The sequence below is a fragment of the Mirounga angustirostris genome, unplaced genomic scaffold (genome assembly GCF_029215605.1).
Source record: "Mirounga angustirostris isolate CCGP_5_RB_7025 unplaced genomic scaffold, mMirAng1.0.hap1 SCAF_14, whole genome shotgun sequence".
In the NCBI taxonomy this organism is placed as follows: Eukaryota; Metazoa; Chordata; class Mammalia; order Carnivora; family Phocidae; genus Mirounga; species Mirounga angustirostris.
Window position 1 is genome coordinate 82,285,853 of NW_026991722.1, and position 18,951 is coordinate 82,304,803.

Genomic DNA, 18,951 nt, shown 5'->3' on the forward strand with positions numbered 1-18,951 from the left:
GACACTTCTCACCCAGGGCATCTGCCCTCAGCGGGTGGCACCCTGGGCATGAACACTGGGGTGGGGGAACGGCAGGGCCAGAGGAACAGCCGGCAGAGGTTCGTGTGCGCAGAGGGACCTGTGATAGAGCCCACCACCGCCCCACGTGCCCATCTTTGTTGCCTTGGTAACAGGGTTGCAGGAGCCGGTCATCAGTGAGCACTCACTTCTTACCAGCCCATGAAATTCTGCTTTCTGATGCCCCAAACTACTTCCAGGCCTACAAGAGGTCCGTTTCCTGCAGCAACTCAGCCCTCCCTCCCTGGCCCAGTGGCAAGGGCTGACACAGTAGGGCTGGCTCGCTGTACCCTGGTGACGGCTCCCCCACATTCACGCTGCAGTCGGCACCCAGAGGCATGCCACTCTGTTCAAAATCTGACTCTGCCACTTGCAGAGCCTCAGTCTCATCTGTAAAATGGGGATAATTCTCAACCTCCTTCAAAGAGTTCTTGTGAGGGTTAAATGAGATAAGCCGGATATTGCCCTTGGCACTGAGCCTGGCACATTATGAGGGTTCAATAAATGCCAACCACTGCTTTATCATTGTCATTTCTATCATCACAACCCATGCAACGGTGTAAATAAATAGCACATGCCTCACAGGCCTAGAACAGTTGCTTGGAATAGTAAAACTCGGGGGGCTAAAAGTGTTCCATGCTATTATTCACATTAAACCAAATGGGCAACAGGGATTGAAATCCAGAAACAAATCTTTTGGTATCACCTTTGGCAAAAAATTTTAATCAAGTTCTAGAGCTCTCACTAGCCTATTTTCTATCTAAAATCAGAAATGGGCAACAGGGATTGAAACCAGAAACAAATCTTTTGGTATCACCTTTGGCAAAAAAATTTAATCAAGTTCTAGAGCTCTCACTAGCCTATTTTCTATCTAAAATCTAGCCAAAACCCACATACATACACATTTTTTCTTTTTAATCTGAGATGAAATGGGTTACTTGGCATGACCTTGGGTTACCTTTGCTGCTTCCTTTATTCCTGACTTCACTCTGGTGCATAGGCTAGAGAAGGAGACCCAAACCCCCCAAGGAGGGAGGGATGATCCATAGACGGGGTCCCCGGTCCTTTAGTAATCAGGAGGCACCCACATGTTCACTAAGTTACACACTGACCTGGGTCAGGGATGATAGCAGAGGCCATAGCTCTTTATGCGTGAACACAGAACCAGCCCCTTCTAGAAGAACGATTCAGGGGGTGCATGATGTTGGGGGTAGGAAGTGGTCCCAAAACTTGATAACACATGGAGGACAGGATCCAGCAGTGTTTACTGTTTAAAGTATGCTGCTGTGGGTACAAAAGCTGATTGCTTATTAAAAAAAAAAAAGCATTTCTAGGTCACTCATTAATGAGGCCCAGAATCAAGGGGATATGCGCCCCCCACCCACCCACCTGCACTCACAGGAGACCCTCAGACAGCCCTCATCACCTGAGATCAACTCCCTCTTTCTATTTTGATAGCTATGTTGATGCTTGACAAATGTTTACTGTTTAGAAGTTCTAAGTACGGCAATTAAGAGCTCTTCAGGATAAAGCTGCTAAAGAAATCTCCTTTTTTTAAGAATAAATAAAAATCACACCTAAAAAAAAAAAAGCTATGGTAAGAATGCTGGTACTGAACCCAGCTTGTACCTAAGGCTGGAGGAATGGAGTGGGGACAAATGTCCTCACAGCTTTCTGGAACTTCCCTGGTCTTCAACCAGGCTGCACATTAGAATCACCTGGAAAGCTTTTATAAAATACTGATGTAAGGCAGTGAAAATACTCCATGAGATACTATGATGGTGGATCCATGTCCTTACACATTTGTCAAAACCCATTAATATGCACAACACTAACAGTGAACTCTAAGGTAAACATGGACTTTGGGTGATGATAACATTTCAGTGTAGGTTCATCAACTGTAACGAGAATACCCTCTTGGTGGGGGATGTTGATGATGGGGGAGGCTGTGTATATTTGGGGGTAAATGAGAAATCTCTGTACCTTTTGCTAATATTGCTGCGAACCTAAAACTGCTCTTAAAAATATAAAGTCTTAAAACAACAACAACAACAACAAAAAAAACCCTGATGTCCAGGGCCCAACTAGACCAATTAAATAGGAGACAGACTGGGAGGGGGGAGGCCTGGGCGGCGCCATTTTATTAAGCTCTCAGGTGATTCTGATGTACAGAGAGGATTGAGAACCAGGATGCTAATCAGAAGAAAGCACCTGTGATTTCGGGTCTAGGCATTTAAAACTCATACTATGACTGTCCCTAGCATTTGGCTCGAGGTGGTATTTTGGCCAGGCCATTTGGTACTGGTGCCTTTTGGTCACTCCTTGAGTGGGGACACAGTTTTGAAGTTCATCGTGGTGGGCTATGAATTTCAAGACAATGTGCAGGGCGCCTGGGTGGCTCAGTTGGTTAAGCGACTGCCTTCGGCTCAGGTCATGATCCTGGAGTCCCTGGATCGAGTCCCGCATCGGGCTCCCTGCTCGGCGGGGAGTCTGCTTCTCCCTCTGACCCTCCCCCTCTCATGTGCTCTCTCTCATTCTCTCTCTCTCAAATAAATAAATAAAATCTTAAAAAAAAAAAAAGACAATGTGCAGATTTCAGACAGTGATTAAAGACTATTCTTACCCCTATTTTTAATAAGTCAATATACCATTTCCATGAATTACTTCTGTAAGAGAAACACACTAGAGACAGGTATGGCTCAACATATTTGTATTCTATTTATTTTTCATGCAGACACCTAGTTAAGAAAGCTAGAATTCCTGTCCTCAAACAAGTAGCAATGTAGGAGAGAAAATTAATGCCGCTACCTTTGTCCTTAATAATAGCATCCATTCACTAAGCACTTACCTACGCATCAGACACTATACTTGATACTTTACAAGTTATGTCATTGAACTCATTCAACAATCCTATGAGGTGGGTATTGTTATCACATGGCACTGAACCTACGGGAATGGCTTACCCTATGGCCTCTACATGCTCCCACCCCATTATGATGATGTGGGCGCAGGTATGGGGCAGCAGAACTGGGTTTTGGTTCAAAATTGGGCTCTGCAACCCAATGGCCGTAGGTTCAAATCCCGAGCCTTGAACAAACCCAAGAGAAGCAACCCAAGAACAGTGCTGCAGAGACCCAGAGGAGCAAGCTCATGGAAGAAAGGGAAATGGATCACTCAAGGGAAGTTAACTTCCATCCGTGACTGACTGAGGGCCATGCTGGGAGGTCAGCTCCAAGGCTGAGCCCAGGACAGCCCAGGTGCCCAAGAACAGCCATTCAGGTGAGTCCACAGCCACCCCCAGAAACAGCTCAACACACACACAAGAGCGACTCTTCCTCCCTCATTTGGCGACTCAGGGGTGTAATTAAATAGGAAACAGTACAGACTTTAGAGGCCCAGGCTGGTTCATGCTCCGGGCTCGATGAGATGCAGTACAATGAGGATGCTAATAAAAGAACATGCAGCCTGCCCACACATTGCTTGCCTACTCCTCCTGGCCGCATCTCTGATACACAGCGAGTTATACCCATGGAGAGAAAAGGCACTTCTGAGCAGCGGGTGCATGCAGCCAGCCGCCCACACATAGCAGCATGAAGCCAAGTTTGGGTTTTCCTCTTTTTTCCAGCTTCTATTTTCTAGAAAAATTACTCTGAAATCAACATCTCTTCCTGATATACACATCTGCTTTATAATTACAGGGGCCCAAAGAGTATTAATAGAGGTAATGGTATATGACACACGGATGGAAGGTCGGGCTCGGTTGGTTCTGCTGCAGCAGAAAGAATATTTGCTTGAAATGTGTTAGATGTGACCTAAAAATTGCTTTCCATGTAACTTCAACATTTAAGTACAAATGATAAAATGCAGTTTTCCCAGTGTCTGTAATCATCCACATGACTCAAAAAAATTCCTTAATAAAGCTACCAAGAGAATGCTTCCTATCAAAAGAGAATACAATCTGTACTTCCATCCTCAAGAAAGTGTATGTGTTGAATACTCTCTCGTCGCTGCTATAATAATTAAGATCATGCTTAAGCATCAAGCCATCCATTTATTCCCTTAGGAAGAGGATCCTAAGACTGCAGAAGATGCCCCCAGATCACAGAGAACCCAGATCACAAATCACAGATATTCTCGAGATAACCAAGAATGGATACTTGAGTCTAAACCCAGGGAATCAAAATTAGCTCAGCTGAGGGCCCTACCTTAATTGTGGCCAATGGCACTAAAAATACATGCAACTGCAAGATGTAATATGGTGCAAAAAATAAAACACTCATCAGCATTCTGTTCCAAAAATATATTGGCTTTTAAGATTGAGCATTCTGAAATTTATGAACTAACTTTATAAGCCCATTTAAAAATACACGAGTGGTGTCCATCATGAACACTTGGAAATATTAAAAATACGGCTCTACTAAAGTTTCAGAGTCTAGCTAGCTTTGGGGCACCCTTACCTACCCATACACATCATATATTCTCTCTCCCTCTCTCTCTCTCTCTCTCTCTCTCACACACACACACACACACACACACACAGCAGTGGTCTCCAGCTGAATCAGAGCATTTGCTTTGGAATGATTAATACGTAACTCAAGAAGCATTTATTTAAAAGCACATTATTAATGAAAGTGTAGCTACTGGTGGAATTTACTCATACAGTCCCCACCTCTAAGCCAGTGCCTTGCTCTGTGGGTTAACGCCGTACTTCCGCCTCCTACCTGGATGGCTGCAGTGACCTAACTTATCTCGTTGAGTCCAGTTCTTGCTGCCTTTCCATCCACCACACACGGTCAGTGAGAACCATATGTACCACGTCCCTACTCAAAATCCAAACCTGAAGGCCCATCCTACCTCAAAACTCAGCTCCCCATGTACCCCTGGAGCTCTACCTACCCCACCAGGCTCTGTGCTCACTGGACACCCACAGGCTAAGTCCCAGCCTCAGGGATCCATGTGGTCATTCCCCATCCCAGGTTCTTATTTCTTCACAGCCCTCACCATCATCTGAAAATCTCTTATATATGAACTTATTTATCCTCTGTCCCCCCCAACAGAATGCTAGCTTGAGGGCAGGGACCCTGTCTGGCTTGTTCAGTTATGCCACAAGGCCTAGAGCAGTATATCTGTGGAGTGAATGAATGGGTGAATGAATGGTATGCCAAATATTTCTGTGCCCCAGGCAGCCGCAGTTTAAAGGTCACAGTGGGCAAAGGAATCCAAAGCAAGAAGTATGCTGAATCAATGCTGGCACGAGAAGGCTTTCTGGCCCTTGCCTGCAAGATGCCCAGATACACTGGTTCTAGGACAGCAGCGTCACGATGACACACACACACTGTCCCCTCCCGGGGACACTCAAGCACTAGGGGGTGGGTGGGAATGCGTGACATCCAGGTTGGGCACAGCACATTTCCCCAGCACCAAGTTCCAGACCCCACTGGAACTAGATCCAACCAGAAGCCTCGAGCATGTTTTATGGAAGGAACCAGTTTAGCCAACACATCACGGACTCCATTCAGAGTAAAAAATTGGATGGAGATATTAGGACATCTGTCAGGCACCCCACGTGGAGCCTGATTCTCTCAATGGGCAGAAACTAGCAAGATGTCTTTATAAACTCAAGCAGGGACGAAGGGAGAATTGAAAGCATCCCTAGGCCCATTCTCACCCCAAAATAACAAGAACAAATATGCAATGGACCCTCACTCTGCTCCAGGTGCTAATATCACATGCTCTGTGTGTTCCCCCAACAAACCTAGCAGCTAGGCACTGTGACAACCCCCACTTTATACATAAGGGAATTGATGCTGGGAGAAGCTAAATGCCTCATTCACACAGGTGGTAAGCGGCAGAGCCTAGATGGGAACCCACATCTACCCAATTCCAAAGCCTGGGCTTTTAATGTGTGTACCACAGTTTGTGCCCCCAAATAAAGAATACTTATGTCAACTCTAAAGTTAAAAGTTGGAAAAGTTGGCCGCTCTCTGCCACTTGCAAGGTGTGCGAACTTTAAGAAGTAACTCAAGCTTCAGGGCGCACATGGGTGGCTCAGTTGGTTGAGCATCTGACTCTTGATTTGGGCTCAGGTCATGATCTCAGGATGGTGTGATCCATCCCTGCATTGGGCTCTGCGCTCAGCATAGAGTCTGCTTGGGATTCTCTCTCTCCCTCTGCCTCCGCCCTTCCCGGGCTCCCGTGGACAGCCCCCCCAAAATAATAAATAAATCTTACAAAAAAAAAAAAAAAGGTAATCCAAGCTTCACGATCAGTTTCCTTATCTGTAAAACAATGGGTGCTGCCGGGATTAAGCAAGGATGTTTGTCAAGCACTTGGAATAGGGCCTGGTAGTGAATTCTCAGTAAGAGCCACTCTTTCACCCTTATTATGAGGCTAGCCCGTAGGTCCCGCACAATCCAGCTAAGTCACAACTGTTAGAGACAGGACAGCACAGTGCTCCTGGAGGCAGCCAGTGACGAGGCTAAGTCTTCGATGTGTCACTACCTGCAAGACGTCAGGAAAAGAACTCAACCCGGCTGAGACTCAGTGTTCTCATCTGGAAATGGGGTTAATGCCTGCTACCTCACGGAGTCGCTACCTTCCCAGTTGAGACTGGGAAGACCTAGTGAGATCATGCATGTAAGGCACTCAGCACAGCTCTGGGCACACAAGAAGTGCTCACTAGAGGACAGCCTCCATTAGCACTTGTGCAGAAGGAATTGGCATAGTCCTTGGCCACTTTAGTGTACTTCAATTTGACAAATGTTCTTTGAAGACCTGCCAAGGGCAACTCACTGTTTCAGGCGAGAGGTGGAAGACATGATGGTACCTGTCCCCAGTGAGCGCTGAGCAGCGTGCCCAGACACAGGGGAGAAGACGGAGGTACGAATGAAAAGGAAGGCTGGGGTCTTGGCATACCAGCCTGGAATGCCAAGTTCAGGAGTGGCCATTAATTCTGTGCACACTGTGATGCTACTGAAGGTCTGAGCAGGAGAATGACATCATCCAACTTATGCTTTGGAAGAATTCCACCCTCTGTGGAGAATGGATCAGAGCTGGGAAAACTGGAGGCAGAGAAATCGGTTAGGAGGCTACTGCAACAGTCCAAGCAAAACTCCATGAGGGGTGGCAGTAAGGACAGAAAGAAGGGCATAGTCTCAAGTGTCATCCTAGAGGTACAACTTAGAGAGAGAACCTGGCAAATGACGGGCTGGTGGGGGAGATGGAAAATAGCTTAAGAAGACTCAATTTTCTTGTCTAGAAGTGTAGGGAGAGTGGTAGTTTGTTAAATGAAACAAGGAAACCAAATTGGCACCTACTGGCTAACTGAATGAGCAAACAAGTCTATCTGTGTTGGGAGGAAACAGGACAGGGACGTTGAGAAACTGGTAGAACATCTTGGCAATAACGAACACAGGGCACATGGGGAGGAGAGCCATGAGGACATAAGAGTATAAGCCAGGAAATGAATGAGATCACCAAACCCAGGCTAAAAAGGTAACTGCTGGGACCTGAGGAGACGATGCACCATTTCGAGGACCTGAACAGAAGACAACAGCCACGAAGCAGTGAGCCCGGCAGGCAGAGAGGTAGGAGGGAAAACCGAGTTTCCACAGTGTGGAAGAGAAGCAAGCCGAAAGTCTCAAGGCACACGTGGTAAGTGACGGCATTGCATGGCAAGGTGGGAATCACTGGCTTTGGTGGTCGGGTGGAATAGGCGGCTTCTCAGCAACTTCCCCAGGGTTGGAGAGACTGGAAGAGAGGCACGGAGTGAAGGCTATTCTTGCACGAAGCTGGTCAGAGAAAGGAAGGTGACGGAGAACAGGAGACAAAAGACACGTAAAACAGAAAGAATGGAGAGCGATTCACTTAGGCGAAGGAAGAGATGCCAAACTGGCGCAGAGCTTGGGAACACATAGCACCACTTAGTCAATTACTGTCTTCTTAAGGGATCCGAGGCAACCATGCAAATTAGCATGTGTAGGCCAGCAAAAAACGCACTTGACAGATCTTTTGGAGCCTAATCTTCAGGATGGGGCTAGGCTCGTTTGGATTACATTTCCTAAAGGTACCTTTAAGACAAACAAGAAGGCGGCAGAATGGTCCTGCCAGGCCCGCGAGGCAAGCACGCACAGTCTAAATAGAGAACAGAATAAGGCAAGCAGAACAAGATGTGCTTGACTAAGGGAAAGAAGACATTGAATGAGAGGAAAGAACCCAACACAACCAAGAGAGGCAAAGGTCCGATATCTGGTCTGGATGATCGTGGAAATGGGAGCAACACAGAGCCCTGGAAGGCAGGAACCATGGGCAGGAGCTAGTTACAGGTTTTTAACTTATTTGGGAAGTACAGAAGATGCACACCTTCGTGTACCAGAGCACATTTTGTTACTGTTGCTGACTATTTTTTTTCAAAACTCGAAAGACAGATGAGGCTCTTTAGCAATAGGGATCTGGAGGTAGCATGCACAATGACAGACAGCCCTCAGCTGGAAGGGGAAAGGAAGACAGTTTTTAAGGGCAGACTCCCCACCCTCCCAAGTATTTCTGTAAAAGGGAAGTAGGACTGATTGGAGAATTCAGGCCATCTTCTGCTGGAATAAGCCATCCCCAGGATAAATGACAGAAGCAGCTGGAAATATAAAACATAGATTTGCATAGACACGGAGCTAGAGTCATCAACAAATTGAAAGCTACAGCCATAAAAATGATTTGGACCATTCACCAAATGCTTATTGAGCACCTTGCATATGATCGGCCTGAAGCCACAGTGGAGAGCAAGGTCAACACAGTTCCCTCAGCTCACCAAGCTTACACTCAAGCAAAGAACTTTACAGGAGAGAGTATATATGCATGTGTTTATCACATACACACACACACCAGGAAAGAGTCTCCAAATGAGAGGAGGAAGAAATTTTTTATAAAAAATGCAAGAGCTAGTGTACATACTCAAAAAACTTACAGAGATTGAAAACAAAACCCAGCAATTAGACGGCCTGTCAGCTCTCATCCCACCCTGCCCCAACGCCACTGCTCATCATTCCCCACAGTGGGCCTCTACTTCCAACAAGCATGTGAACCTGGGGACCCCACAAATCCCCTAATTTCTCCTGTCAACAGCATTCATACCTGGCAGCATAGCACAGTGGCTAACAGACTCTTGAGCTGCCACATTGTCTGGGTTCAACTTCTGGCTGAGCTGCTCAGGGCCGCATGACCTTGGGGAAGTTGCTTAACCTCTCCGTGTCTCGGTTTCCTTACATGTAAGAGAGGAATAACGACACTACCTTCCTCGTGGGCCATTGTGCAATTTAAATGAGTTAATCTGTGTAAAGTGCTTAGAACAGAGCCTGGTACAGAGTTGGTGTCCTGTATGGATGAGCTGTTGTTACCACTTGAACCTGCATGAAATGCTCTCTACATATCTCTCCCCTCATCCAAATCCATTGTCTTCCAAAAAGCCAAATATTTCACCCCCATTAGTGTGCTAACACACTCAGTCTCCAACACAGGTATTTACTGAGGGTCTACCATGTCTTGCGCTCCAAGGGAACCAGGATGAATCAGAGCCAGCCCTGCTCTTGAGATCACGGCCGACTTGGGGAAATGGAAAGACATTCCAACGAAGATCATCACTGTAACTTGGCAAGAACTGTGAGCTGGCATTACCCATGAAGTGTCCCCCACAAGGGACACTGCCTTCTTCCTCTCCTGATTCCTACAGCAGTGAGATATCCCATTTGTACCATGATGTTCTGCAGGAAAGGTATTTGCTCTGTGTTCTCTGGACTGTTTCACACATATATGCCTTGACTTGTTCAACTTGATGGAAGGGCACCCGTTCTGGGACTGGGCCTTCTAATTCTGTCCCTCAACCCACTCCATCCCCACAACCACCTTTTACCTGCAGGTAGCTGGCAACTGCATATTAACTTGTGGTTGGTCAGGATGTTTAAGCTTCTCTAGCAGAAAATTCCCAGGACCTGGGAGGCTGGGTTTCTGCTCTGGCATGACTAGACTACCTAATTATTGCTGATTTCCTTCCATATCCTCTCGGTATAAACAGAGGAACACTATGCACATAGAGACCAGCAAACTAGCAATAACAAAAATAATAACAGTGAGGGCGCCTGGGTGGCTCAGCTCGTTGGGTGACTGCCTTCGGCTCAGGTCATGATCCTGGAGTCCCGGGATCGAGTCCCGCGTCGGGCTCCCTGCTCAGCAGGGAGTCTGCTTCTCCCTCTGACCCTCCCCCCTCTCATGCTCTCTCTCTCTCATTCTCTCTCTCAAATAAATAAAATCTTTAAAAAAATAATAATAATAACAGTGAACATTTACTGAGACTTTTCCATGTGCCAAGTACTAGATCAAGTGCTTTATGGGTTTCATACAATCCTCCCGAAAGCCCTAAGAGGAAGGGATCTTTACCTCCCCCCTCCACTTTGCACCTGAGGAAACAGGCATGCAAAGAAGCGCCAACAGAGCAAAGAAGAGGTACCAAAAACTGGTTCCCTGAAAATCTGGGAAGGCAATGGTGGAAGCCATTTTTCATTCCTCCGCTGTGTTTGGATGGCTGGCTCCAAAATGAAACTTCCAATCACCCAGAAGGAAAGGAAAGAGCCCTGAGCCAAAAGGAAGAGAGAGCGCCCCCTTCCTAAAAACAGCCTATTCAGACACTGGCATCCCACAGATTCCAGCCTCATCGAGATCTCTTTGCTCCTCCAAGATTTCCAAGTTCTCCAAAAGCATCAAACCAGCATGTGTAAAACTAGCACAAAATAAAAAACCAATGGTTTTTTCCTTCTAGAGTTTATACTGAAGGTTTGCAGAAATGCACGGTTTCAGCTAGGGCTTAAATGAGACGGTATCTCCAATCTAAGAGGAAGAAGGGACCTAAAGAAATGTACCCCTGCTGACAGGGGAGGGAAGAGAACTGGGATCCATTTTATTTTTAAACCTTTAACATACATCTTTAACATATTGTAAAATTCAAGCAAACAGAGGCTCAGAGAAACACCCAAGCATCCAGAGCTTGGCGATGTGGCCTGGGTTACTGGCAGTTAAAAAAAAGAGGCACGAGACAGACACTCCCTCACTCTCCAGCACCAGCTTTGCCAGAATCCCACCCCAAAGACAACCAAAACCGGTCCTGTCTAATCTCTCCTGCTCCCTCCAACTCAAGCTGCAAGGAACGCCCACGATACTTCAGACACAGAATGCTGAGATCAAGATTCTTGCTAAGCTTAAAATAATGATGTGCTCCATGGCAGGCTTAAAAACTGTCTGGGGTCCCAAAAAAGGATCCTAAAAAGCAACCAATGATCACAACAATTAAAATCATTCTCACTACCGGAGGCTCCGTGAAAACTCCTCATTCATTCAGCATCACCTCTGAACATTTCATTCAATTCACTGGAACAGATCTGGGGTCAATTTCCCCAGCGCAGCACCACAGCATCTGCAATCTCCTAGGTGGTGTGAAGAGTGAGTAACGGCACAGGTAATCTCTGTAAATAAAAACCCGTGACGCTGAGAATGGGGAGGGGAGAAGGAGATGCTTGGGAAGAAACAGCAGGTCCCCGGTGGCAGCAGTGGGACCCCCAGAAGATGCCTCCTCCCACCTCTAAATGAATTTTGTCTATATGTCCGTAGCACTGCAGGGGCTTCTGATTAATTTCATCATTGCATCTTTTATTGAATTTCTAAATAATGATAACACGATCAGTCCAGGATCACCTGCACCCAACAGGTGGAGTGGATTTCTATAAGGATGCTGTAGGTTTTACCCGCAGGGCTGCCCGTGACCGAAGAGCCAAACCCGACAGCAAGATCACATTCAAAGACACGAGATGAAAGAATATCTTTCTGATTCCAACCCCAAACTGCCATGGCAAAGACATTAAAGTTCCCCAAAGGCAGGAATACTCCAATCCCATCTTCCAGGTAAGAAATACATGCTTTTTTGTTTGCGTGGACTTTTTTTTTCTTTTTTATGAAAATCTTATTAAGCATTCTGTTGGGGCATGAACAGACGCTCGTGTTATGCTCCAGAGAGGTATTGTGAACTATCAAAGGTGAAATAGCCTATCTTCAAATACAATGAGCAGTACAAACACAATCAACAAATATTTATTGAGTGCCTGGGCCTTAAGACTGAGATGTCGTCCCATTCCCCACCACCCCCCCACCGCTCCCCGTCAGAGAGCTTCCTTAACTGAGCTTTCTGTGAAGGGCAGATGCAATTTCAGGCTTCCTGAACGATAAGCCATTAATCACACACTGCTTCAGATCAATTGCAGTGCCTAAGATCCCCCACAGCATTCTGCCTTTGCCCCCGAAATCGAATTCCCTCAAGTCCTCCCTAGTTTTTCAGATCACTAGCACCCCAAGCAAGCTTTCATTCTGAGCCGGCCAGCCCACTGCTAACCAGAACTGGAACTCTCCACACACCTCCCTCCAGTCTGATGTGTGACCTTCAGTGTGCTGCGCGTGTCCACATTAAGCTGCCCACCAACCACGCGTCCTTCAGCGTCAGGCCTCCACTTCTGCCCTGCTCTCCAAATGCCCTGCTGGGCCATTTCAAATCCATCTGATGGCACATTCAACAGCTAGTTAGCTCTCTGCCTGTACTCCTACCATCCAGATTGTTTTTGGAGTTGCAAAGCAAAGGAGCCAGAAAGACACTGCCAACGCTACCAAAATGCAACCCCGGATATTAAACCCAGACCCCAGGGAAGAAGGAAAGTAGGACCACCTCAGCACCTTTCAACATAAAAATCTCTCTCCCAAGCAATCACAGTCCACCACCCTATTTCATCTCAAGTGCCTAGTTCCCCCACGATGGTCTGAAATCTTTTGAGGAGCCCATGGGGAGACACCATTCAAGAACCAACGCATGCCTTCAAATCGATCTCCAAACTACAAGCACAACAAATCAGGAATGGACGCTGCCAAGGAGAAAATCAAATTCTGCTTGTCTCCTAAGTGGGCAGCGACTAATTACCTAACATTACCCCGAGAGCCTCCAAGTGAGAAAGCCAGGGCATCAGGGGAATAACACAGCTGGTCCAAGACCTTCCCGGGAAACCCATGTCTCTGAACGCAGCATGTCATGGGATCACGGAACGAAGCAAGACACTGAGCTCCTACATCCACAGACGCTACTGCATTTTTACAGAAATTCCCGGAGGCTGGAAGCCAGGACCCTCCAGTCCCAGGTGCCGTGCGAATGCATTTTTCATGAGCTTTTTCAAGAACGGAGAAAAGACCTGTCATGTTGAGAGGTTTACAGGGATGTTTATACTTCCATTTTCTAGTCTCCTGGTTTGTTGGTTTGTTTGTTTTCCCTGTGAAGCCCAGTTTCTGTGAATCAATGACTCGGCTACATCACACTCCCTCCCGGTGGCTCCCGGTAACGGGTCTCTCACTGGCCACCAGCGCTCCGCCAGCTCAGAGAAGCTCAGCTGCCAGATCCCTGATCTTGCAGCCGACTTCGAGCGGAGCTGAGCACCATCCATCTGTTAGAGCTCTGGTACAGCCACTTGCAGCTCAGCTAAGCCCATCAGGAAACCTTTAGTTTATGAGATCTCGTTCAGTACAGCCAAGACAGCAACCTCCATCCACCCACCTGAGAGATGGATACACAGATGGAGAAATAGATGGACGGCTCATTTGAACCCTGCATGTTTCTCCTTCCACCAAGGATCTGCACTGCCAGATATCCCCCACTATTTCCTCCCCTGTAAAGAAGACCAAACACTGAAAAACTAACCCAAAGTACCCAATGGACAATTATGATGCTAGGGACAGGAAGAGGAACCTTAAACACAGCAAAATGAGAATATGAACAGTCTACCCACCAAAGCCCAGACAGGTAAATTGCTTCCCAAATGCAGGCTGATTAACAGCTTCCCTTCCCTGCACTACCCCCCCACCCCCCCACCCCCCCCACCCCCACCACCTTTGGGCTCTGTATGCCTCACATCAGTACCGATCCTTAGAAAGTCAAATTTTCACTTACTCAGATCTACCAAGAATCCCCAGTGCCTTGCTATACGAAAACCCCACAAACGGCAGTTCTTCGCCCGAGAAACCTGAGAGGTTCAGCTGGCACGGAGAGGATGAAACCCCCGAATTCTTCTCTGGTTCATCAAAATTGGAGGTGTCATCATCAGACTTGAGGGTGGGAACGAAGGGGGGAGGAGCTGGTTAAAGAAAAACAAGAAGAGAGGGAGAGAAAAATTCAGACGGATTCAACACTGTTGCGGAGAATCGTCTTGCTCCTTCAGCACTGCAGCGTCTAGCTCCCACAGGCAGACCCAGCCTTGGCTCTGACAGCAACAAGAGATTAACCCCTTCTCTGCCAACATGGCCACCAGCCGGCAGACAGGCTGCCTTCCCCGAGGGGGGGGGGGCGGGGGGGTAAACTGAAGGAGAAACTCAAACAGGTCACTTAGTGGAACAAAAGCACTTTGGGGAACTCATGGGAGCCGGCTGTTCATTCCAGATATTTCCAGAAGGCTTCAACAGAGCATCAGGCTGGCTGGTCCAGCGGCTGACCCACTCCTATGTATTTCTTCCTCTGGACAGCTCTAAATCATCAATATTTAATGTTAATCATTGAAATAAGATGGCATTTCTACATTTCATGCAATGAAATGAGAGAAGGGAGCAGGAAAGAGGACCTGGGAGGCATGTAACTCACGTTAGGATAGCACTGCAGTCTAGCTCATTCATAGCCAGAGGAGAGTGCTCAGAGCTCTTATCAACCACTTTTTTTTTTTTTTTAGTTCATTATCATCCCTCCTCCCCACCTCAGTCATGCCGCCCAAATTCACCGCAGTTTAATCAGCATAATGAAACACCAGCCAAATAAAGTTCTTCCCGATGATTTACAGCACCCCTGCCCCTGATGGTGTAAATGCACCGATGGACGTCTGCGTCCTACCTCGTTAAGGCATGACTCCAGGCTAGGGGCATCTTACATCTTCTCCACTTTCTGCAGACCTACTAAGCTCTCTTGGTCAGGGAGGGGGACACTGGGCCATCAGTCACCAGGAGGCTGCCCATTGTGGTGGGCTCCGGGGGGGGTAGCGGGCCAGAAGCGTTACCATGGCTGCAGGCTGAGGCGTCTGTGGCAAGCCGGCCGGTTGAGTTGGGGAGCCGGGCATCACAGCCCCCGCAGTGCAGGCTTCATGCTCCCCACTCTGTGCGTGCTCTGGCTGGAACCCCACCTGGCCGCCTGCGTGGCAGGGGCCAGTGCTGATCCAAGTGACAGAGCAGCATGACTCACTGCCGGAGCTCGCTACAGCGCCCCCTAGGACCCTTGTCACGGCCGGTCACAGACCAGGCTTCCTTTTTAACTCCTTGTTTTCTGAAGCAGCTGTGCACCAGACAGAAGCAGCAGTCTGGTTTCTGCTTACAGACTCCAAAGAATCTGGCTGTTTGCAAAGTACCCCAGTGACAACCACATCGAAGCGGCAGTGCTGGGGAGTGAATGGAGAGGTGAAGGGATGGTGTGGAGGGGGAGGGAAGGAAGCCACAAGGAGGAGGTCTGGCTCCTCCTGGGAAGAGCAAAGGAGCATTCGCAGGGCTTCAAGTGCACTGAGACGAGGTAAGAGATTGAAAACGTAAAATGCACTACCAGGAAATTATTTAACACCTCCAAGCTCTCAAGAGAATTTAAAGCTTCCCTCTTAGTATCAGAATCTACTTGCTTAATACTTTAAAAATTAGCTGATGGAAAGAAAAATTACATTGAATGCTTCAGCCCACATCCTGTGTGTACTTCCATCAACATAGACTAAAATCCAATCTGATTTCAACTACCCAATACTTTAAGAAAAAAAAAATAATAATGGAAATTACATTTCATAAGGATCAGAAAGAGAAGTTTTCCATCTCAAAAAACTCAGATAAAGACTGAGGAAATGTATGCAGTTTCACAGATGATACAAATATGGAAGCGTTATGACTGATGGCACATTACTTGGGGATCTGAGTGGGTTCAAATCCCAGCTCTACCACTTACCAGCTCTGTGACTTCGGGAAAGTCACTTAACCTCTCTGAGCCTCATTTCCAACATAGAGATAAATTCCTCAAAGGGCTGTTGGGAGGTTTAAATGGAAAAAAAAAAATCTATATAAAGTGCTTAGCATATTCCTTAGCACACAGTAAACACTTCATAAAAATCACCTATTATTGTTATTGCTCACATGAGATTCATGTTTATGACAGATCCTGCAATTAGTGAAGGCTGGTGAGATACAGCCCAATCTGTGTTGAATCTTCTTCTTCCGTGCTCAAAGCACGCACACACTCATGTGGATGTTTGTGTTTATCATATCATCTTATTTCTAGCAGAAGTTTAATTCCCTTTCCACTATATACTAATTTATCTTTGGGAGACTAAAATAGAATCCCATATAATTAATATAGGGGTAGGAGCCACCCTCTGTGAAATAATTATGATTTAGAAATTCTGTACTATAAAATAAGATTTCTCTTGAAAACTCCATCATGCTCAAAGCCAGCCCATATGGTCGAGATTAGAAAAACGGCCAGACAATCTTCAATAGAAGGAAGGAAAAATCAATATGAAATACACCAGCTGGTAACAGGTGAGATAGTCACAGGATGGACTGAAAGCCAGGGATATAAACCTCTAGACAGGTAGTCAGTTGACCTCAACAGTAAGGTCTGAAAAGAAGGGCTTATAGGAGCACCTGGGTGGTTCAGTCGGTTAAGCATCTGACTCTCGATTTCAGCTCAGGTCCTGATTTCAGGGACGTGAGATCAAGCCCCGCACTGGGCCCTGCACTCAGCTGGGAGTCTGCTTGAGATTCTTTCCCTTAGCCCCTCCCCCTGCTCACACTCTCTCTCTCACTAAAATAAATAAATAAATCTTAAAAAAAAAAAAAAAAAGGACTTATAAGGGCCACGTTTGGGCAGGAAAAGAGCCACAGCCTCAAGCCAAAAAGAAATGGACAAACTGGAAATTCTATACCCACCAGAAAGTGACAAGGATGCTCACCCTTGGCCAGGACCCGTTGGGGGAAAGAAACAGGCTGGCGATTAAAACTGTAATCCCAGCTAGGGTGTCTGCATTTATAGTAATCTGTATAGGGTGGGAACTACAAAACAAGAAATTTGGGGCGCCTGGGTGGCTCAGTCGGTTAAGGTCTGCCTTCGGTTCAGGTCATGATCCCAGGGTCCTGAGATCAAGCCTCACATCGGGCTCCTTGCTCAGCAGAGATCCTGCTTCTCCCTCTCCCTCTGCCTGCCTGCCACTCCCCCTGCTTGTGCACTCTCTCTCACTATCTCTCTCTGTGTCAAATAAATAAATAAAAAATCTTAAAAAACAAACAAATAAGAAATTAACATCAGTACTGGCCTAGGATCACTGAGCCCTTAGGGCACTGGCAGACACAAAAGGAGAACATCTTGTGGAAGCACTTCCACAATCCAGGGCACATGGGACAGACAAACCAACAGACACACACACACACACACACCCTATTTGAAAGGAATTCACACACAAAAAAGTAAAAACCAACAACTACACATAACGAGGAAAAAGAAGCCACCCAAACTACCATGGAGGACCATCATCACATATAAGAAATGGGAAAATTAGACTTCCAAAAACTGCAGATAAAAGAACAATCTAAAAGGGGTGCCTGGGTGGCTCAGTTGGTTAAGTGACTGCCTTCGGCTCAGGTCATGATCCTGGAGTCCCGGGATCAAGTCCCACATTGGGCTCCCTGCCCAGCAGGGAGTCTCCTTCTCCCTCTGACCCTCTTCCTTCTCATGCTGTCTCTCATTCTCTCTCTCTCAAATAAATAAAATCTTAAAAAAAAAAAAATTTTTTTAATAAATAAATAAAATAAAATGGGCCATAAAATTAATTTATTATCAAGGTAAATAAGTAGAAGCTCTAATAAAAGAATAGGATACTCTGAAAAAAGGACCACACACATTTGAAATGAACCAAACAGAACTTTAAAAATGAAAAGTACTGTTATTGAATTTGAAGTTTAAAACTCCCTGAATGCATTAAATAGAAGATTAGACACAGCCAAAGAGAAAATTAGTGAAGTAGCGTTAGATCTGAAGAAATCACATAGAATCATACTTCTCAAAGTGTTATGTGTAGACTGGCAGCATCAGCATCACCTGGGAGTTGGTTAGAAATACAGAATCTCTGGGGCGCCAGGGTGGCTCAGTCGGTTAACTGTCTGCGTTCAGCTCAGATCATGATCTCAGGGTCCTGGGATCCAACTCTGCGTTGGCTCCATGCTCAGCAGGGAGTATGCTTCTCCCACTCCCTCTGCCCCTCCCCCCACTCATGCTCTCTAATAAATAAATAAAATGTTTAAAAAAAAATACAGAATTTCTGGCTCTGCCCCCCATCCACTGAATCAGAACCTGCATTGTAACAAGATCTGCAGTTGGAGAAGTGCTCACATGGAATGCAGCACAGAGACAAAGAGACAAGACATAAGAGGTCAGGAGACAAAGAATGAGAAGGTTCAATACATATCTTAACAGGTGCACCAGAAAGAGAGAGTGAACTAGCTCAAAATCTGGATGCCACATTTTGAAAGGATTATGGGAAACTTGGTCAAATCCAAGACTACCAAGTATATGACCACACCTATCTTTGGGGGCTAATTCTCCTCCTTCTTGTACCTTTTTATGGAAAATATTCCTTTTTTGCTCTTCATAAAATATAATTTTTCTGAGCAGCCTGGATGGCTCTGTTGGTTGAGCATCCGACTCTTGGTTTTGGCTCAGGTCATGATCTCACAATTGTGAATCAAGCCCTGCTTCAGGCTCAGCGCTCAGTGCAGAGTCAGTCTGCTTCAGATTCTCACTCCCTCTCCCTCCCATTCACT

The 18,951-nt window shown here is 46.5% G+C and overlaps 1 protein-coding gene across 7 annotated transcripts in view; it reads right to left on the bottom strand.

The window, feature by feature from the left end:
• Positions 1 to 18,951, bottom strand: part of CIT (citron rho-interacting serine/threonine kinase) — a 165,061-nt gene that overhangs the window by 87,943 nt on the left and 58,167 nt on the right. For all 7 annotated transcript variants that reach the window (XM_064578478.1, XM_064578484.1, XM_064578483.1 and 4 more), the window contains exon 10: positions 14,075 to 14,258. In XM_064578478.1, coding sequence (XP_064434548.1) covers positions 14,075 to 14,258 — 184 coding nt within the window. The remainder of the gene's footprint in view (positions 1 to 14,074; positions 14,259 to 18,951) is intronic.